Genomic DNA, 23,470 nt, shown 5'->3' with positions numbered 1-23,470 from the left:
AGACAAATAGTGGACCCGTGTCCACTAAGGCACTGCATGGCCGTCCGTCTATAATGCAGTCTAGGTACAGTCCACCTGAAAACCCACAGCCCCACTTTAGGGCAGTCATTGCGGAGGGATGATGATGGCTGGGGCGACTGACCTCCACACCCTCAGGTTGGTCCCTTTCTACCACTCGCTCAACTGCTCGTTAGCGGCTTGGGCGTGATGATTGGCGTGCGGAGACCCAAGCTGTAGTACCTCTTCAGCCCGTTCAGCCTCCCGTAGTGCCTCACTCAAATGTCTGGGCGACAGCAGACAGACATGCTGGCGGAGACGCTCTGGTGTAAGGCCCGCAGGAAAGCATGAACACTGAGTTCTTCCCTTGCTGCTGTCGAAAGTAGGGTAACCTTTCCGCATAGACCCTGATGTCAGCTGCAAATGCTCCCACACTCTCACCTTCACGCCGATGTCGGTTTGTCAGCTCCTCCCTGTTGTGTTCCGCTGAGGTTCTCTGTCCAAAGCGACGGGTGAGAGCATCGGTGAGGGCCTGAAGATCACGACACTCCTCAGGCGGCAGGTCGATGAGTACCTGAAGTGCGGGACCCTCCAAGGCAAGGGCCAAGTGTGTTGCAGCTTCCTCGCAGCTCCAACCATTGTGAAGAGCAGCCAGATCCACTTGTGCAAGGTATGGCTCAAGGGCGTCAACCCGCTGTATCGTGGCAGCTTAGCGGGTGACCGTGTGGGGAGGACCGGCCGACTGGTGATTTGGGGTGTCGTTGCGGCAGCTACAGGTTCATTCCGGCCGTGCCTAGAAGATCGCAACACTGTCCGGGGAATACTGGCACCCTCAGGCCAGTTTGTCCTTTTTCTCCGTGCAGTTCTGCTGATCAGGCGCTCCAACATAACGCTATTTTCGAGATGGCACGCTCTATTTCTTCAAGACTCTGTTCCATGACGGCGTCTTCTTAACAGCCTGGTCTCCCACTTCTGACACCAATGTAGCGACCCGTGGAGGAGTCTTTTAAGATTTCGAGCCGAACTCTGCCGTGCACCTCTCCGAAGCTGTCGGCTAGCGGCTTGCCAGCGTCATGCACGCAACTGCACCCAGCTCTTTAAGAAAGAGAACACTCGTGCCCCATACACCGCACGACTCGAGTGTCTCGGTAGTTTGCTTAGATAACATCTTAGCAAATAAACAGCTCTGTCCTGTTGTATCTTTTTATTACAGAAGATAGTCAGAAACAAAAGCTCAACATTATTGCTCGGCCATTGCCAAGGTCAAGCACGAAGACACATTTCAATAAATTGGTACTTTTTACAAAATAAATAACCCCCGGACGGCGATAACCCAAACCCACCCAACCAATTAAATACAAACACACCATTATTTACAACACAAATGACAATACGTAAATTCCGACATACAATAAGCTTTTTATAAATTACCCATAATTTCCCCAAACTATTTACATAAATTACCCATGAGGCGTCACTCCGCCAGCGCTTGCTGCCGGGTTGTTACAATATGTTTCATACTTCACTTTGTAAGAGTTTCCCAGCCAAGTTTTACCATTACTTTTTTATGACTATTTGTAAGAATGGCATCGGGTCACTGGAATGTCTTTATTGAGAACTGCAGGGCAAACTACATGGTTAATGCACATTTCACAATTGTTCCATTTAGAGGATGCTGTGGCTTTGCCAAGTAAGCCTGACAAATATGACAAGACACTGTTATGTGTAATGCTTCAGCAGGCTGTATTTACAATGGACTACCATATGTTTACCATAAAAACAGTCAGTGCTCCAATGGTCTGGCAGAATCATTGCTGAAGACATTAATAAAGCCAGTACACTACTCTGACATTAATGAAACTACTGATAAGTGCCATACTTGCAGGTGACTTACTGCTAAAATGAATCACATTATTAGGAACAGTGAGCAAAAACAAGCCTGAAGTTCTAGTGGAACTCAAGGGTCAAGTCTATTTTGTTTTTTTGCCAAAATAAATCCATGATGTCTTATGTACCAAAGAAAAGCAAAGCAGTTGTTCTACTGTCAATTATGCTTGACAAGAAGCAGACTGATGTATGTAGAACTCCTGTGATAATCTTTGATTATAATCAGACAGAAGATGCTATTGGTCTTATAGACCAATTGTGCTACAGTTTTTAAAAAAGAACAAAACACTGGCCGTTGGTTTATTTTCTTAACTGCCAGATCAGCTGAAAAGCACTGAAGATGCCACAAATCCCCATCATCGGGTTGTGGACAGCTGCAGCATGTGCCAAGAAACATGCCAACACAGGGCGCAAGGCAGGAAACAAACCCTGGACAGGGCACCAGCCCACTGCAGGGCGCACACACACACACACCAATCACACAATTTAGAATCAGCCTTCTCTATACTTCTCCATAAACACCCTCAGAGTAAGCATCGCATCTGTGCTGCTCTTTCTTGGCATGAAACCACACTGCTGCTCACTAATCATCACCTCACTTCTTAACATAGCTTCCATTACTCTTTCCCATAACTTCATGCCGTGGCTCATCAATTTTATCCCTATGTAGTTACTACAGTTCTAAACATCCCCCTTATTCTTAAATATCAGCACCAGTACACTTCTTCTCCACTCCTCAGATATCCTCTCACTTTCCAAGATTCCATTAAACAATCTGGTTAAAAACTCCACTGCCATCTCTCCTAAACACCTCCATGCTTCCATAGGTATGTCATCTGGACCAACAGCTTTTCTATTCTTCGTTGATCCTTGGCTCTGCCCTCACTCTCTTCCTCTTCTTGATATCCAACGTCATCCTACAGACCACCATCCTATGTTGCTTAACTAAACTTTCCCCTGCCACTGCTTTGCAGTCTTCAATTTCCTTCAAATTGACTCATCTGCATAGAATAAAATCTACCTGTGTGCATCTTCCTCCACTCTTGTACATCACCCTATATTCCTCCCTCTTCTTAAAATATGTATTCACCACAGCCATGTCCATCCTTTTGACAAAATCCACTATCATCTGACCTTCTTCACTCCTCTCCTTGACACCATACCTACCCATCACCTCCTCGTCTCCCCTGTTCCCTTCACCAACATGTCCATTGAAATCCGCTCCAATCACCACTTTCTGTCCCTTGGGTACACTGCCCATCACTTCATCCATCTCACTTCAGAAATCTTCTTTCTCATCTATCACACACCCAACTTGCGGTGCATATGCACTAACAACATTCATCATCACACCTCCAATTTCCGGCTTCATAATCATCACTCTGTCTGACACTCTTTTCACCTCCAGAACACTTTTGACAGACATACTGTTCCTTCAGAATAACTCCTACCCCATTTCTCCTCTCATCCACACCATGATAGAACAATTTGATTCACTTGGCCTTACTCCCCTTCCATTAGTCTCTTGCACGCACAATATATAAACCTTCCTTCTCTCCATCATATCTGCTAACTCGTTCCCGTTACCAGTCATACTGCCAGCATTCAAAGTTCCTACCCTCAGTTCCACTCTCTTTACCTTCCTCCTGCCTCTGGACACTTCTCCCCCTTCTTCTTCTCCTTCTTTGGCCAACAGTAGCCCAATTTCCGTCAGCACCCTGTTTGCTAACAGTACTTGTGGTGGTTGTAGTTAACCCGGGGCTCAACCGGTCCAGTATAGAAATTTGTATTGTTGTCCGCATACTGATTTGGCAAAATTTTACACCGGATGCCCTTCCTGACATAACCCTCTCTGTTTATCCGGGCTTGGTCCCGGCATGAAGGAACAGCACTGGTTTGTGCATCCCCTGTGGCTGGGTTCTTGTAAGATATTAATTAATATTACTAATTTTTATAAGAATTACTAATGTTCAGAAAGTGTTCAGTGTTAATGGAAGAAGCATCCATAAATCTTTGGAGTGTCATGGAAATTTGTGGCTTGATTTTTTTTATTTACTAGGGGGCTTCGCCCCTTGCTCGCTTCACACTCTAACCCCCCTGCCTGCGCTATGTGCCAGTCACTTTGCATCTCTGCTGCTCGTGTATATGGATTTCATTTTCACCAAACAACAAATCTTTTATTTCTCGCGGATACACCTCTTCATTAGGAGAAACACTAAATTTCCCTCTTGGCAACACGAATTAGACGATGTATAAGTCTCTCACTTAAAGTTTAAATCTGAATAATATCTACATACTTCTGTCATATCACCTATGTCCATATATTCGGTCTCGTTTCACTGTTATGTTATTTCACCGAGTAGTAATTTCCGTTTGTTTGCACTAATGGGATCTTTTTTTTTCATTTTTTTTAGACTTTCAAATTTTAGTATGTTCATTATCTCTATCTTTCTCTGCTTTGTGTATCGCACCAACGTTTTTGAATTCTTTACAACATTCTACTTTGTCTTCTACTCTTTGTATGTTATTTCTGGCCCTGGGTGTGGTTAAATCTCTTGGCACAAAGTCTCGTCTCACGGGACATGAAATTATCTCTCTGAAAAAATATTGTCTCGTCCCAGGCTAAAAAGTCTCATCACTTCCCTGGATATTTTTCATAGAGAGATATGTCAGGTCTCAAAAGACCCAGATATGTAATAGTGTTTGTTCGAAATGATTTGCTTGAGGTCACAAGGAAAGTTGAAACTAAATCATTAATCTTGAGATGTGATGTCCAGTTGCTTAACCAGTATGCTACACTGCTTAGCATTAACCATTCATCCCAGTTTTATGAAGAATGGTATCATCCATTTTATAAGATTAAATACAGATACTAAGGATTGTCATTCTCCCTTGTAAACTTTAATGTGCCATGCAACAATAAAGTAAAAATCTATCTGGTCTTGCCATTTTTGTGGATCTATTCACCAGTTTCTTCCCATGTATGTGTTCTTTGTGCAGTGAAGAAACCTGATACTTTTGCAAGCATGCTACTTGTTAAAAGGTAGTTTCTTAGAATTTGTTATTAACTCTGAACAATCTAGGATTCTATTTTTGAAGCACAACTGTACAATTGATCAAGCTCTGCGGTTAATATCAGGGTATACACAGACATGAATATCATTTTATCATGTTATAAGACACTGCATCCAGTATATGTTACTGGCACAGTCCAGATTTATGTTGGGAACTGAATGCTTTTTCATGCAACTCTATCTATCTATCTATCTATCTATCTATCTATCTGTCTATCTGTCTATCTGTCTATCTGTCTATCTGTCTATCTATCTATCTATCTATCTATCTATCTATCTATCTATCTATACTTGCAGATAAGTCAGGCCTTGATTTTAAGTATAATTTATGGCATTTTATAATGTCAGTCGTATAAGTCGAATGAGGAAAACTCACGCTATTGGTCCAAAAGATCATGATATGCTAATGCCCACCTGAGAGAGTAACCACAGAGCACACTGCCTTTTTTTTCTATGTGGGTGTGGCAATGCGCTGTATCAGCGTGTGCTCCTAACCTCTCTCTGCTGTGCCTACGTGACCACACGGTAATACCCAAACTATTCCAAAGCGACATTTGCACTGTTTTGTGTATCTCACACCCTCATACACCCTTATCGTAAGAGCATCCCTTATCTATGATGGAGCATTCGATCAGAAGAAAATATGAAGCTGGTTTTAAATAAAAAAAAATTAAGTGTTGCATTTTTGAACAAGCATATTAGTCGGGGTTTGATTTTATGATCGATTTTTTGGGTTTCAAGACCTGACTTATACATGAGTATATACGGTATCAATCTATCCATCTATCTGTCTATCCACCTATCTGTCTCTCCGTCCATCTGTCTATCAGTCTGTCTGTCTATTAATGAAATGTATGCCTTTCTGTTCTATTTGAGGCCTGGAAATCAATGTTTATTTCTTAGATATTATTTCATGAATTTAAGTATTAATTCTTAATACAGTCTAATTTTAGTTAGCAAAATAATAATGACAGTATTTTTATGTATGTTTTTTTTTTCAAGTGTTATCAGAAAACATTGATGTGGAGGCTGGAAAGGATGTGCTTCTTCCTTGTACTTTCTCATTGTCTGATTTACCAAAACCAGCAGATGTTATTTGGAGAAAAATGCCAGAAACTGAAGTATATTCCTTAAAAAATGGTATAGAAACTAAAATTCCTCAATACGATGGACGTACGAAGTTATATATGGATGGAGTAAAATTTGGGAATTTTTCAATTCTTTTGTTAAAAACTCAGGAAGCTGATAAAGGAGAATACAAGTGTTATGTGGCTCGCACATCTCTTTCGCATTACATCACACTTACTGTTAAAGGTAAGTTATAAAGTATTTCATTTGCTATGGACCCTGCCAGGCACTAAACCTGTATGACATTGCCTAAGTACATTTGGTAGCATCTGAGTTTCCATATGAAAAAAAGTCTTCAATTAATGATATCCTACTTTGTGCAAATTCACCAAACAAACACCTTTAATTCAGTCCGGGTGAGGTTTAAACACTTTATTGCAAGTGAGTCCATCCATCCATTCATCCATCCATCCATTTCCCATCTAGCTTATCCAGGGCAGAGTTGCAATACAGCTGGAGCCTATACCAGAAGTTATCAGGCACAAGAAAGGAACAACACCTGGATAGGGTACCAGTCTCTCCTGAATGTGTGTGAATATTGTCCATGCACTTACTTATTAAAGACATTTATTTTAGCTTAATTTTACACTCTAAACTGGCTCAGTAAAACTATGTCTTCTTATTTCTCTTTAACTCCCTGTCTTCCAAAGCCTATCTCCATTCTTTAAACCTCCTATACACTTCTTCTTTTCTGGTGCTACACAACACAATGTTATCAGCACAAAGCCTGAACCAGGAGGATTGTTTTTTTTATCCCATGACACAACACATCCATAGCTAAGACAAAGAGGTAAGGACTTTAAGAAGACCTCTGGTTCAGACCTCCTCCAACTGGGATCTTGTCTGTTACTCCAACACAGCAAATCCAGTATATTACTGAATCAACAACATAGCTACTAGAGAATAATGACCAGCGGAATGAGTACCACAAATAGAATGAGGTGGAAAGAAGGATGGTATTAAATATGTGTGTCAGTGATGGTAGCATGTAATTGAATTTTTATTCTGTACAGTTTCTTAAAAGAAAAAGTGCTTTGTGTGTGTGTGTGTGTGTGTGTGTGTGTGTGTGTGTCATGAGCAATCAGTCATCAATCATAACTTTCTACCCTCAGCTGTGTTGACACCTTACCAGAAGTTGTGTGGTTCATGTGTAAGCAAGCTATTGTTTTTATAAAAGTGACTTTTTTTCTTCTACTATCTTTATGATTTAAGTCATTTAAATAGTCAACATGCAATGTCTAACTGTACACATGTTATGAAAAGCTGGAGATCAAAGTAGTATCCAAGGATGGGCTATGTCATGAAGGTTCTTTTTTATCTTGCTGTAAAACACAACACAGGAAAGTAATTGATTGCCATGTAAGAAAACTTTTTGTACAGTTAGCGGTATTGCTGCTGGATACCCCTACATTTACAATTCTGGAGCAGGCATTTTAAGCTATCATTATATCTGGTGGACTAAACTCTGTTTATGCTGAATTTGCCTCTTGGTTTGATCCTGCCATTTTCACTCATTGGCAAGCCAGACTTAGACATTAGTTATGACATGCAAAATACCCATGAATAGGAATACCTTATTTGAATTCACTGTTCACAGGCAGTGTGTACGAGAAGATGGTGTATTCAGCATTAATGTTGACAAGAACTGTTCAGTCTGTAAGGCCTTTAGAAGGAGGAGATGTTTCTTCTCGTGCATGGTGATATTGTTCAGTAAGTTGTTGATGGCTTCAAAGTAGTAGCTAAGTCTGGAAACATTATAGCAGTCAGTCAGTCATCATCCAGCAGGTATGTTAAAATAACAGGGTGATTTCATTGCTCAGCTACAATGAGCAGTAAGGGATTCACAATTACGGCTTTAGTTATAATAAAAAAATTATTTGCTAGACATTAAAGTATGAGTATGATTTACTGCACTGCCCCACCGGGTGCAAAAATCACACCGCACCAGTGCATTCACCTCTTGCTGTGCTGCATGATTCTAAAGCAGTGAATTGGTCTAGGGTAATCAAGGCCTAAACCAACAGACACCTGGACAGTTTTCTTTGCAACATGAGCATTGTCCTCTAGAACTCCTAATGCAGCTAGAAAATATTGAATTGTTATTATCACAAAGCTGTATTATAATCTTGTACCTAAGTTCTGATGTATCTTCTTGCCATGTTACAAAGATGCACCTCACTTAAACTCAGATTTTTTCTGAGGTCTTCACATGTGAGGAAGTAGATAGCCTCCCGGCAGTAATAGGGACAACTGAGGAGATACTGATTGATTTGGAAATTGTAGAAGAAGAGCTTCTCAGATTAAATAGGTTGAAATTAAACAAATTGCCAGGGACAGATAATATTTATTCTCAAGTTCTTAAGGAGGACAGCGAGTACAGATATAAACACTTGATGAATATTTTTAGGAAGTCACTGCACACTGGGAAGATTCCAAAGGACTGGAAAATGACAAATATTGTCCTGTCAAAGGATGACTGGGCAGATTGAAGTAGCTATAGGCCAGTAAGCTTAATGTGCATCACAGGACAATTAATGGAAGGAATTATTAAGGATAAGATTCATCAACACATGACAAGGACATGGAGGAGTTATTCTGAACAGTCAGTGTGGGTTTAGATGAGGGAGGTTGTGTTTTACTAACATGCTGGAATTCTATGAGGAGGCAACAAAATAATACAATACAAGTGGAGCAGATGATATTATTTATCTGGATTTTCAGAAAGCATTTGATAAGGTGCCACATGAGAGGTTTGGCATCAAACTGAAAGAAGTGGCAGTTCAGGGTGATGTTTTGGTGTAGTTTGGTTCAGACACAGGAAGCAGAGGGAACCTCATCAGAATTGGCAGATGTTAAGAGTTGTGTCCAGCAGGGTTTAGTGCTAGAGCTTTTAAATTTATATGTATATAAATTATTTGAAGAGAAGTATAAGTAATAAGCTGGTTAGGTTTGCAGATGATACCAAGATAGGTGGACAGAGAGATCATCGAGTATCCATCAAATCAGTGGTTCCCAAACTTGACCCTGGGGACCCACTATGGCTGCAGGTTTTTGTCCTAACCAGATTCACAATCGGTGATAATAATCGATAACAACTGATCTCATTTAATTAGCTGCTCTTTTTTTACTCTTCTCTTATTCTGCATTCAGAATAAAATAACAGATTAGTTTTTACATTTATAAAACATTTAGAAATATTTCTATTGTTTTCTAAAGCTCTAAATGATTAACTCCCTTTTTTTGTTTTCTTATTATTTTCCCCTTTTCCTGTGTAGTTTTTTCCCTTCATTTAACCCTAAAAGTGACAATTAACAACCAGCATAGCAGACACCTGGGGTGATGAAAGCTCCAATGACTTCAGTGTCAGACTCGCTAATTAGTAAAGAATCAAATAAATAACCAGAACACCTTGAAAAGCAGAATGAAAATTAGTTTGAAAATGCTGTTAATGACTTAAAGTCAAAACTTCATATTCCCCATATAACTGTTTACTACATTTTAATAAAAATCAACCAAATTTAGTTTGTAATTTCAACATTGACTCCAAAACACAAACTGGGAAATAATAACTCACTTAGTTAGGCTAAGAGTCCAATGAAAAAAACAGAAGTTGGGTGGAACAAAAACCTGCAGCCACAGTGGGTCTCCAGGATCAGGTTTAGGAATCACTGCATTAAATCATTACAGAAGGACTTGGACAGCAGACAGATTGGGCAGATTTGTGACAGATGAAATGTAATGTCAGTAAATGTAAAGAATTACACATAAGAAGTAAAAATGTGAGGTTTGAATACACAATGGGCGGTCTGAAAATCGGAAATCCACCTTATGAGAAGGATTTAGGAGTCATAGTGGACTCTAAGCTATCAATTGCCAGACAGTGTTCAGAAGCCATGAAGAAGGCAAACAGAATGTCAGGTTATATGAAAAGAAATGAGGACATTAGAGGGTCAGCTCAAGTTGGACGGTTGGGAGACAAAGTCAGAGAGGTGAGATTGCATTGGTTTGGAGTGCAGAGGAGAGATGCTGGGTATATTGGAAGAAGGATGCTAAAGATAGAGTTGCCAGAGAAGAGGAAAAGAGGAAGACCTAAGAGGAGGTTTATGGATGAAGTGAGAGAGGACATGCAGGTGATGGGTGTAACAGAACAAGATGCAGAGGACAGGAGATATGGAAGAAGATGATCCGCTGTGGCAAACCCTAACGGGAGCAGTTAAAAGAAGAACAGAATGTCAGGTTATATAGCGCCTTGATGTGTGGAGTTACAGGAGGTTCTGCTCAAGCTTTATAACACACTGGTGAGGCCTCATCTGGACTCCTGTGTGCAGTTTTGGTCTGCAGACTACAAAAAGGACAGAGCAGCACAAGAAAAGGTTCGAGAAGAGCGACTAGGATGATTCCAGGGCTACAGGGAATGAGTTAGGAGGAAAGATGAAAAGAGACGGTGACTTTAAAATGAGCTCATCAAGAACATGGGGACACAGTTGGAAAATTGTGAAGGGGAAACTCCACACAAACATTAGGAAGTTTTTCTTCACATAGAGAACCACAGACACATAGAGTAAGTGACTGAGTAGTGTGGTAGACAGTGGAACTTTAAGGACCTTCAAAATTCCACTAGATGTTATTTTGGAAAAATTAATTGGATAAGAAAGGTGAGCTTTGTTTAGCTGAATTGCCTGTTCTCGTCCAGATAATGTTCAAATGTACTTCTCAGACTAAACTTTCTCACTTGGTTTTACTTTACTTACATGTGTTGCATATCCTATAACATCTATATGTTTCTGTGCTGTACTATACTGTAAAATATTAATGTCTTTATGAATTGTATGTACTCTAAGGTCTATGTGTCCAATATATTGTCCAGAGTAACCATGTCTGTATTGTTAGTGCTCCTTTTTACACCTGTATAATATTCTGAGTTGAGCAGTTTTCAGGCATGCCAAGAGAAATTCCTGAACCTAACATGCACCGCAAATGAAATGAATTCTGATATGAAAATAAAGTTTTTCATAAAGCTCCTTATAGTTACAATGTCAGTAAATGGTAAAATATGAATTTATTAAGCTATGCACAGCTAATAGCAGATGAGAGGAATTTAAATCAATAGGTCTACAGAAATCAATGTATGACCTACACTATCTAGGACCTAGTGCGGATTCAGAAAGCATGCAGACCCCTCCAGTTTCTGCACATTTTATTGTGTTGTACATTTTATTTTAAAAATGGATGGATGGATGGATAAATTTACCATTTTTGATCATCAGTCTATACTCAATAACCCATAATGACAAAGTAAAAAATGTGTTTTCAGAAAGGTTTGTAAGTTTATTGAAAATCAAAAACTGAAATTTCTCATTGAAAAAAGTTACATTCACTTCAGTTTGTTTTTGTCTAGCGCTCTTCACTGAGTGCAAGCAGAGTGCTGTGACAAGTTCTCAGGTACAAATCAGTTATATATTTTACAAATTGCTAAATAAAGAATTAGTACACCTAAAGACACAGATTTATTAAAATGTACAGAAAACAAAATAGAACCAACAATGTCTGTCCATTAAGTAATTGCTGAACTATGACCAGTGGACAATGGTGGATTGTAAAATAAACAAGTATTCAGGCCCTTCATTCAGTATTTTTAAAAGCCATTTGGCATCAATTATACCTATGTGTCCTCTTGGGTAAGTCTCTAAAAGCAGTACACAGCTTGATTTGGGCAGTTTATCCCATTCTTTCTGGAAGACCATCTCAAGCTCCATTAGTTTGGATGGAAATCATCTTCATACATGTTGTATGAGGTTTAGGTCTGGGCTTTGGATGGGCCACTCAAGGATTCTAAGAGACTTGTCCTGAAGCCATTCCAGTGTTGTCTTTGCTGTATGCTTCCGGTCATAGTTGTGCTTTAAAGTAAGTTGCATCTTCAGTCTGAAGTAGTGTAATCTGTGAATCAGGTTTTCTTCAAGGACCTCTGCTTATTTGGCTGTATTGATTGTTCCTTCAATGCTGACCAGTCTCCCTTTCCCCATTGCATGATGCTGCACCACCATACCTCACCACAGAGATGGTATTAGATAGGTGTTAAGCAGTGCCTGGTCTTTAGAAGACATATTACTTAAAGTTCTGCCCAAACAGTTTAGTGTTGTTCTCATTAGACCAGAGAATAATTTCCTCATCTCTAGGAGATCTTTAATACCTTTTACTCAAGAGTAGCTTCCGTCTAGAACCTCTACCATAAACTCCTTTAGTGATGTAATGCTGCTGAGATGGTGGTCCTTCCAACAATTTCTTCCATCTTAGTAGATGGAATGATGGCACTTAGTAGATGGCACTTCTGAAGCTCTGTCAGAGTGAACATTGCTTTCTTGGTAACCTCCCAGAACAACGTCCTTCTTTCCCATTTATCTGGTTCCAGATAAGTGTCTGCCTTTAATAAATCCAGTTTGGTCATATGATATTATATAAGGAAGCACTTTCTCAATTCGTCTTGCTAAATCATTTGAGATTATCTTAACATTACTGATCAGAAGTGAAATTTTCTTATATGTTTAGTCAAATCGATGTTTTATTTGTTTTTGTTACTGGAATGCACATATCACCTTCTTTTCTGCTTGACTGTGTGATTGAGCCCTTCAAAGGAGCCCCAGCATACCAGTATGTGTGCTTCTTGAATTATACCCAGTACTGCTGGAATAATAATAATAATAATAATAATAATAATAATACTGCAGATATTTTTTACTTCAAAAGTACGTACAATATTATGTTAGTTTACTAATTACTTTTAAATATAATCAGAGTACAAAATGTGCATTATTTTAATGTGTTGCCTTACTGCTCTTGAGATGGTGTTGCTGAATTTATCATTGTATGTGTTCAGCTCATCAAAACAATGTAGCTATTTCTGAAATATTGAGACAGATTCTTTCAGCCAGTTGAAGCAATTATGTGAGCACCCTTACATTCTCCTCTGGAAATGTATTTTGTGGACACTTCTACTCATGTCTGCTAAAAGTGTGTGCAAAGCAAATACATGTGCAGGCTGATAGAGTGCAATGTACAGGCTACATAATCCTTAACAATAAACCAGTTATGGATATGCATGGCCAAATAATCGAATTTCTCACAGAGAAATCTAGCTACGTCAATTTCGTTTCTCAGAGACCAGTCATCCGGCTTCTCTATTCAGAATGAGGGCTTACAGGGCATTTCAGAAATCAGACTTCAGTGATAATTGATTTATTGAAGAGCATGCAAATGTGCTAATTGATGTAGATTCCCAAGTACCTGTAGGACTGGATCATCTCTACATCCACTCCCAGAATGTTAACCAGGCATAGAGGCTCTTTGCTGTGGCAAAAGTCTATAACCAGTTCCTTGGTTTGGCTGATGTTAAGCTGTGGACAATTCTTTCTCCACCAATAAATAAAGTTCTCCCTCTGACTCCTCTCCTCTGTCTCAGCCCCCTTATCAATATGCCCCATAGGTGCAGAATCATCTGAGAATTCCTGCTAGTGACCTGACCTGCTGTTCTATTTCTAGTCTGAGGTGTACAGAGTGAAGAGTAAAGCAGACAGGCCTGTTCATGTGCGGCTTCAGTGTTGTTCATACAGTCCTTGAGTCTCAAATATGGTGGTCTGCCTGATAGATAGTCCATCATCAGGACATCAGAGGCTCATCCATCTGCATATCTCTGAGTTTATGATTTCCACTGGTCTTTAGTCATTAGGTGAAAAGGTGCCTGCCTTCTTTGCATGTTCTCCACAGCAGTGGCACTTTCTGAAGCCTTTGGGACAAGCTGAACAGGTGACAGAGGTCACCAGAAAGTTGATCAGCACAGGCCATAAAAACTTGAGGAGTGACTCCATCTGGGCCCGCAGCTTTTTCTGTGTGTAGCTTTCTCAGTTGTCTTCTTACAGTTATGGACAGTCCATAATAATGGTAAGAGGTGGACTTGTCACTGGCAATTCCAGTTGCAGCGGTAGGGGTTGTTGATGTAGATGAGATAGTGTGGGGAGACTGGTCATTGGAAGAAGGTGGCAGTGGGAGGAAATATCTTGGTTCAGAGTGTTATATGCTTGAGTCCAGTAATTTTTCATATTTTAAATGAGTTTGTTTGTTTAAAAGAGTTTTTGTTTTGCAGAGCAAATAAAGCCTGTCTCAATTCATGAAATGCGCCCACTAGGTTTTACTTTAATTCTAATCACAAAAACATCCTTGTTTCATATATTTTCTCATTATTCATTTTACATTATCTCATAACAGTGACATTGTGGTGGATCTGTTTTCATGACTATCACCTTGCCTTGTAATCTCCTTTCCCTAATAATCATCAATCTTTTCATAAAAAATCATTAGAACTCGAAGGTCATAATTGCAGCCTGGCCTGGAGATGACCATCACCTGATCATCTTTTACATTTCTCACATTCTCATATTCCTAATCTTGAGTAAATAAAATTGGTGGCCTCTTAATTGATCAGTCCTCATCATTAAGTTGAAACCAAGAACAGCCAGACATGAGAAACTGAACTGCTCCATTAACACTAGAATCCCTGAGGCCTATGAAAAAACTTCTTTCGCACCTCTCCATTGGCATCTTTTGTTTTGTAAATGTGTCAATCAGAAAAAGTAGCAAGCAGCCTGCTATCCCATCCTCACCTCCGATGCAACTCAAGTCAGAGAAAAAGTTCTCCCAGCTGAAGTCTGTTTATCTGAGTGTGAGGTACCTGGAGTTGTACAGGGTAAATAATATATCGCTATTTTGAAAACATGCATTTCATGTGTGCTCTGTGTTTGCAATGATCTATGTAAATGTAGGGTGACATAAAATGAGAGGCAAGAAATGTTGAACACATAACTAGAACTAGGGCTGGGCGATATGGCAAAAAAAAAAATCTAGGTTTTTTCATAAAGTTTGACCGATTCACGATTTCAATTTTTTTTATTGTGTAACTAGTCAACTTAAAACATTACAACAACATGACTTAAGTAACATTCTCTTTATAAGTAACTTGAAAAACCATCTGGTTAAGGAACATTGTATTTTTAATGGCCATGCCATACATAAATTGGTCAACAAGGTGTAAATAAATGTAAAACAAATTCACGAGTTAAATATCTTTGCAGAAGATTTGAATGAAATATGAAAGTAAATATTGTGCAATTTGAATTAAACATTAAATACTTCTGAATAATATAGTAAGTAAATAACCATTTTAACCAATGTAAACATTACATCAGTCAACTCAAAAAGTTATGCAAATTTTCAACAGTAAACAAAAAACAAACAAAAAAAAAAGATTTGAAATAGCAGTTCATTGTACTTTGACAGAAATATTGTAAAGAGCTTTCTCCTTCATAACTGCAGAATATGAATCTATAACCAACAAACTCATGTTAAGTGATTGGCACTGTTATTACAAAAGCAAAACAATAATAATCATCATCATCATTTCAGCTATTAATGAAATAACATCTGAATAACTGCGATTTTAATGCTTGAATTATTAATCATACTTACCAATGGCATTGTGAAGACGATGTCCAAAGCACTAAAGATGGGTCCAGTCGTTCATCTTCATTGCTTTGATCATGTTCGTTCCACTGTCAGTGGTCACGCACACCTGTCGATCCTCCACAAGCTTCCAAGACGCCAGCGCATCTTTAAGCCCATGACCAATTATTTCCCCAGTATGATCGTCAGGAAAATAACATGTCTGAAGGCAAAAACTTCGCAGTCAACATAATGGGCTGTAAGGCTCATGTAAGGCTGAAGAGTACGACTACTCCACAGGTCAGTCGTCGTAGAAAAAAAAGATGCCCTTTCAAGCTGCTCCGCTACTTTTTCACGTGTTTCAGTGTACATTCGGGGAATAGCTACATCTTTGAAATATTTATGCTTCGCAACTTGTATCTTGGATCAGCAGTGTGTAGCATTTTTATGAACCCTGGCTTTTCAATGGTGTATATGGGAACCATGTCCTTAGCGATATGAAACGCCACAGCATCTGTCATTTCGTTCCATCGGGCTTTTTTTCGTATGGAACGGAATTGGAAAATGATACCGCTAATGACATCTGGCGTTTTGCAATTTTAGGTGGACCTTTTGCACTTGGACTTGGCTTGTTTTCATCTCTTAACTTTGAGCATTCTTCCCATTCAGCTTGGTGCCTTTGTCGCAAATGTTGGAATAAATTAATGGTGCGGCCACTGCCGGTTGAAACTGACTTTCTGCATATTTTGCATTTGACAAAAGTTTGTTTGACGTCTGAACTCTCAAACCAACCATTTCCAAACCACAGAGGAAACGTACTACCTTTCTTTGGCACAAGGTCATCCTGACGTGAAGAGCCGTCCATCTCTATGATATTATTTCTGTAGCCTATTACGTTCCTTCATAGAGCACTTTACTCACAGGTGAGAGGTTAATTAGGCGCGCCATCATGTGTTCGGAGTCGGACAAGCCTCTTAATTATTCTGCCATAGGTGCAATTACAATGTATCTAATTTTTTATTAAAAAATCGCAATACCTCGATTTAATAAAAAGATAAATCATCTTAAAACGTAAATTCGAATTAATCGAAAAAATCGAAAAAATCGCCCAGCCCTAACTAGAACAGAATTTTTTTTCCATGTTTTAGTAAAAATTAATAAAATGTTGATGTGAAATGTATAATGTGTGAAGACTGAAGTCCAAATATCAACTAAACACTTTCACAAAAGCTATAACAAAACAAGTGCGCCTTTATTTAAAAATATAACCGAAGAAAAAAAAATATTCAATTTACATGTTGCTGCCAATATATAAAAACCGAAGTTCAAATACCAATTGCATGGCTCATGTTAAGGTAAGAACAACTGCTTCTGAATCAAGTGGTTGTGGGTTCAATCCCAGGTCTATCCCACATTTTCCATTTTGAATAGTGATCTTCTGTTGTTATTACTATTATCTATAAAAACATACGTTTGATTTGAGTCTGTAACAGCCTGTGTAAAGTTTTGTGACCTGTAAAAGATATCGCTGAAGGAATATATATTTTGTTATTCAGTTTTATTCGTGGATAAAAGCACACTTGTTTCGTTTTGCCTTTGAGAGTGTTTATTTTATATTCCAGTAACCACTTGAATGAGATTGAATCTGTCTCTGCCTCTCTCTCACACACACACATTCATACATGAAAAGGTCACTATTTGAAAATGCTATGCTGTTTGAACCTGAGTTGTCATTTGAACGTTATGGTTTTTTTTTTCCATTGTTGCCCAACCACCATTATGTTGCATGGTACTGGGAATACAGATAGACATTCTTTTTGGGCACATACACCATCAGCATGGCACTACCAGATATAAAAAACACCAGCGTTGAGAATTGCACGCATACTGAAGTGACTTTAGCTGCAGGTGGCTGTTCCCATCCCACTTCATGGTGCTAAACAGAGTTGTGTTGCAGTGCAGCAGTTTATTAGTCAGCGACAGCAACGTGAAGAATTTGTCTGTTGTTATGGTTCTGCCTTTGTCCAGAAACGGTTTTATGGCCACATTATTAGTCAGCGACGGCAACGTGAAGAATTTGTCTGTTGTTATGGTTCTGCCTTTGTCCAGAAACAGTTTTATGGCCACAGTCTCGGAAAATCTCTGTCCCGTAGGAGGTCTGGGATCTTTTCCTAAATAAAGAGTAGATTAGCACATACTCATGCAAATCTGTCATTTTCACACATTCTGCACGGGTGTCTTTGTTGTCAAAGAGCAAATGCCGTATGGTACTCTTAATAGCGGTCACAGGACATTATATCTTTGATTGCTGCTACAACAATTAGTTATGAGCAGGCGTCAACCACAGCACCAACTGTGGTCATCAACTCAGAGAGGGAGAGGCAAGTTCTTTGTACCATGTGAATGTCACTGACAGAATAAAACTGAATAATAAAAAAACAAGCGTTAACTTTTACAAGTAGCCAAAATTTACACCGGGTGTTACAGCCTCAAATCAAATGTATGTTTTTATTTTATTACTAGGAGGCTCAAACCCCTGCTCTCTTCGCTCGCCCACCCCCCTGGGTTTGGTTTACCAGATCTACAATTTTAAGAGATTATTATTTTCATGGGAATTGTAACATATGTATTATTTTCACTTTTACTTTAAAACTTTAGTAAAAACAATATTTGGAATTAACTTTTCTTCAAGATCACATTGAATTTTGATTCCGTGTTTGGACTTACATTGCGTGGTCACAATGTACAACTGCATGTGAGTGAATATCGTTTCTTTCTCTCTAATAAATAAAATGACTTTATCAAATGTTTGTCCATGCTCTTTTTTCTTCGCTTTGTCATTGATGTGTCATATAGATCATATAAAATTATTGTCCTGATAAAATTTATAAGAGCTGAGAGCACAGGACATGGGTCTGACAAAAGTATTCACACGACGGTTAGATGACCGTGGTTTTGTTTGAAAATAGTTGTAAGTAGGACGTGACTTGAAAGAATCTCATGTTAAAAGTATCCGTCTCACGGAACTTCATACCGCGCCAACATTTTTGGAATCTTTTAATTCTCGCTGGCAACACGAATTAGACAATCTACAAGTCTCCCAGATAAAGTTTAAATCCAAACAATATATTCGATCACTTTTTGCTGTTCTGTTATTTCACCGAGTAATAATTTCTGTTTGTTTGCGCTGTAACTGTAACTGTGACTGTGACTGTAACTTTCAATGGAAAGCTGCCGCCTTGCTCTGTCCTTTTTATTTTTACTTTGTATCGCAAATGCTGCTGACTGCATTACTTAATTAATTGTCTTTGCCATTAAAATATGTGCCCTTATTTCCTTTCTAGCATAAGTGATTGCCAGCTTTAGTGTGATGTAGCTAATTTGCCTAGTAATCTTTTTATACTGTTTTCTTATTCTGTCATTTGTTTTGCACTTACTTTTTTGTAGATTAAGCTTTGAAGGCAACATAATTTTCTTACCTTTGTCCCATTACAAGTGCCTCTGCCTGCTCCACTGTCTTCGTCTCCTGCATGCAAGGTAAAATAAATCAAAGCCCCACTGATTACCCTCTCCTATTCTATCATGTTCCCAATGTTGCTTATTTGCAGTTGCAAAATCATATAAAAAAACATTAAAGGGAAAACAAATTGTAAATGTGATTGCAGGGCCAATTAATTGCAACCAACAGTTTTAGGAGCAAATGCTAAAAGTAAAATCAAATTTGCGGACAGACAAAGCCCAAGCATAGTCTCTTCTCAGCTATGAAGAAAAAGGAGGATGACTGCGTACATCACACATTTTCTGTGTCAGCACTGATCTGATAATGCAAGTAAAGGTTTACAAACTTTATCCATACGGGGATTACTTTATATATTATCATAGAATGAGAGGAACTCATCAAGTTGGATAGGCCTACTCTCACACCATTAGCTTAATACACAATGCTCATACACATACACACATTGCCCACTTAAACACTGCTGCCTACAATGCCTGTCACTCCTCAGTGTCATGAGACAGAGTCTCTGGACTTATCATCAGTGGCAAACGGTCTAGGAGATAATAATGTGAACCAGATTTGTAGTCAGTGCTGGGCAAGGTCAAGACCTGGGGATCAAAAATATATCAATGCACTGGGGCAAAAAAAAGAATAGAAGGCAATGAATAGATTGAAACAAAAAGGAGCTTCATACCTTTACTTAGAAAACAAAACTAACTAGAAGTTAGTTACACAGGAAAAGCTGCGAGAGCAGATGGAGTCAGTCCTTGAGCCCTTAAGGTCTGTGCTGACCTACTTTGTGTCCCCTGTCACTTGTTCAGTTTGTCCCTAAGGCTTCATAAAGTGCCACTGCTGTCGGAAACATCCTGCTTTGTTCCTGTTCCAAAGAAGACAGACACCTCTTTACCTTATGACTACAGACCAGTGGCGCTGACATCTCACATCATTAAGATCTTTGAGTCGCTCGTCCTGGACTATATGAGTACTCATGTAGTAGACCACCTGGACCCACTGCAATTTTCAATCATTATTTACTACAGAGCATTAAAATTTGGTCAAAAAAGGCAAATCTGGTGCAAAGCCATGAGAATATGTACAAACTCAAACTCCATAGACATACAGTAGTGATTGAGTTATGGGATAGAAAGGAAACAAAATCTGTGTACCACCATCCACTCAAAACAATTATTTAAAAAGTATGCTGTACGTACTGGAAAATGTCAGCTAGACAAGCACACTTTTAGTGAAGAAGCTTCAAGTCATGGCTTGAATGTCAGGGGGTTAATGCACCGGTCAGCTAAATGGGTAGCATGTTGTCTTGTGCAAAAGATTTTTAAGGTGCGAGAGGGCATCATGAGATGTATACAACAGGATAAAAGGACGTTTCAAGTACCTATGGGCCTACCTGCAAAATTCCATGTGTACTTCGTAACGTTGCTTGTTAAAATGAAATAATTGTTATACTGTTTCAATGTTCTCAAACACATATATATATATATATATATATATATTATAGTGTATATTAATTTTGTTTTGCTTTCTTCTACAGACCCTGAAACTCCTGTTGTGCCCAACAAAAAAGACAAAGCTTCAGGGGAAGAACCTGGAAACAATAGTGTTACCATGAATCCCGGCAAATATCTTACATTCTTAGTTTTTGCATTATTTCTGATCCAGTATCTGGGACAACTGTAAAAAGTAAGTTGAAGTTCTGCTTTCCAGAAAAATAAGAAAAACATTGAAAAATATTCTGGGGAGTTTAGTGCTTGTTAAAATTAGTGATCAATTTCTTTGATTTATGAGTGATTTCATTTACTTGTGTAATTCTGCAAAGTCTTCTTAGGTATTCTACTAATCAGATTCATTGATCAATTTTATGCTATATCCTTATTCATTTATTTGTAAAAATACTTAATGATAGTGTTTACTGTGAAAGGGTATATTGAAAGGTTTATTGATTTTTCCAAATTTTGAAACAAATGCCACCAACAGAAGAAATAAACCTACAGTGTGGTAGCTGTAAAGAATAGTTGGAAAATGTAAGTATGGCATAATATTCAGTTGCATTGAAGACTTCGGCTAAGTCCACACTACTACATTTTCATTTAAAAACACGGATATTAGTCTCCATTTTTGCCTTTTGTTCACACTAACCCAGTTTTTTTAACCCCTGACAATGGAGACTTTTGAAAATGCTCTTCACATCTAATTTGAACTTCCATCGCACCACACTATGTGGCAGCTTTTAGAAAAACCACTTGCTCATTTTCTCTCTGTCCTTTTTTGAACAATTATTGTTTTCAGTGTTACTAATGATTAATGTTTAGATTTGGTTTCTGGCTTGTTACTATATATTTGTGAATGAATTATTTAATTAAATTGAAGAGATATTGCTGTCAACGTAGACCTGATTGTTGATTTGTCTCAGCTGCCACTTAGACAAGCTGTGAACTTGAGGGATGTCACAGGGTGAGTGTAAAGGATCTGACGGCTATGCCTTCTGAGAATGTAAGAAACTCTGAGGAGTATGAAGTTGAATATATTGAAAGAATGAGAACAAACTCAAATAAAGCGGTGGGGCACCATTGTGAATCCTGTATGATTGGCAGTCCAAAAAATAAAGTACAAGGAAAAGTAACTAATTAATTGACATGAGACAATCTTCATATGGCTCCAAGATGGCAACAGAGCCAGTTTTCACTTGGGTGGACAGGAAGAAGCGGGTTCAGCTGGTCATGAACTGGAAGTGTCATCAATAGATACACAACCATCAATCACTACTTCTGGAGAAGGAGGAAGTGAAAAGGCATTAGACCACCCTACCAACCCTTGGTTGGGACTTAACGTTGTTTCACTACCACATCTGTCTGACGGTTTTAAATATTCCCATACTCAGCTGGTAGCACTGTGATCACTGCTGCCTAAGGAGTCCTGTTCCACCTTATTGTAATAGCTGCTAGTCCGTGAATAGAAAGGGCAAAAATGCAAACATTCAGATCAAGGATAAAAGTTATAAGCTTGTCCAATGATGGAAGATGTGAAGATCTTATAACTAAGGCAAAAAGGATTCAGACTTGGCATGACACCATATAATAATGTTTGGTTGCTTATATTTGTTATATGGACTGTTACATTTTATAGTAAGTTATGTAATGTTGAGTACAGGTACTGTGACATTTTGGGTTTTGTGGTGAACTGGCTTAAACCTCTTATTTCAGATTCTATTTTAATGCTGAATCGGTTTCATTAGACTGAGTGGATAAAGCAGCAGGGCAACTGGATAGGGAACACAGTACAATTCAAACTAATGTGTGATCCAGAAATTGAAACACAGACTGAATTCATCCAGGTGACTTCCCAGGCCAAGAAGTTACATTATCCTGGTTTGCTCATGACAGAAATGATTCACTCTGTTACTGATATCTAATCATTCTGAATGCTGGTGACTTCAAACAAGGAAACACATAGCATTCAGCATGTTCCATTACTGGGTACTACAAGCTGGACCTGCTCTGTCCAAATATGACTTTACATTTAAACCTGTGGCACAACCTGAGCAGGTCTGCCCTCATCTCACTGCCACTTACAAGCCTGTTATTGACAGCAGCAGCTCTCTGTTAGCTGAGGCAGAAGTCCTTGTGTGTTGAGGTGGGTTGCCATATCCACCACATAAAAAACCCCCTGAACTGAGACCCGAGTGCAGCAGGTGACACCTTGTCTGTCTATCTGTTGTCCATCCATCCATCTATCCAGCCATCCATCCACCCAACCTGTCTGTCTGTCTGTCTGTCTGTCTGAAAAATGCCAGCTCAGCACTGCAGTGTGGATTGATGAAAACAAAGAGTTTTGAAAATGCAGACTAATCATACTGTGATTGGTTTGTACTTGGTTACCTTTCCCTTTTTGGATCCAACATTTTCTTAAATATATACATATACTTTACTCTTAATAACAATTCCACCTCGGTGTCGATCCAAACAAAACAATATAGTTTTTATTTTTCCAATTCACAATTTCTATTGTCCATGTAAACACAATCTACAAATGAATTCCTAGTGTGCCAGGAGCCATTTTTTTCCTATTCCTTGCTATGAATGCTTGATTTTTGGCCATTTTAATTTAGGTAGAGATACTAAACAATGTGAAAATGCTAGTGTGAACAAAGATAGTTTTTATTTAAAAAATGCTGTTTTTAAATGAAATTGTAATAGTGTGGACATATCCTTAGTTAATTTATTTGAAAGTTGGAACAGTTAAACTGTTCTTAGTCATTTCATCAAAGAGTTAGTTGTCATATATCTTTTTAAAATATTTTTGTAAAAATGAGTGATATTGTAGCTGCGTTTTTTCCCAAAATTACCAAAGTTCTGCAGCTTCGACTCAAAAAATGGGATTC

The 23,470-nt window shown here is 38.6% G+C and overlaps 1 protein-coding gene across 1 annotated transcript in view; it reads left to right on the top strand.

Annotated features, from left to right (window-relative positions):
• Positions 1-23,470, top strand: part of LOC120521307 (CD276 antigen homolog) — a 71,492-nt gene that overhangs the window by 41,067 nt on the left and 6,955 nt on the right. The window contains exons 4-5 of the mRNA XM_039743020.1: positions 5,961-6,272; positions 20,624-20,772. Coding sequence (XP_039598954.1) covers positions 5,961-6,272; positions 20,624-20,769 — 458 coding nt within the window. The 3' untranslated portion in view covers positions 20,770-20,772. The remainder of the gene's footprint in view (positions 1-5,960; positions 6,273-20,623; positions 20,773-23,470) is intronic.

Source organism: Polypterus senegalus, unplaced genomic scaffold (assembly GCF_016835505.1).
Source record: "Polypterus senegalus isolate Bchr_013 unplaced genomic scaffold, ASM1683550v1 scaffold_119, whole genome shotgun sequence".
NCBI classification, from domain to species: Eukaryota; Metazoa; Chordata; class Cladistia; order Polypteriformes; family Polypteridae; genus Polypterus; species Polypterus senegalus.
This window is presented reverse-complemented; position numbering and strand designations above follow the sequence as displayed.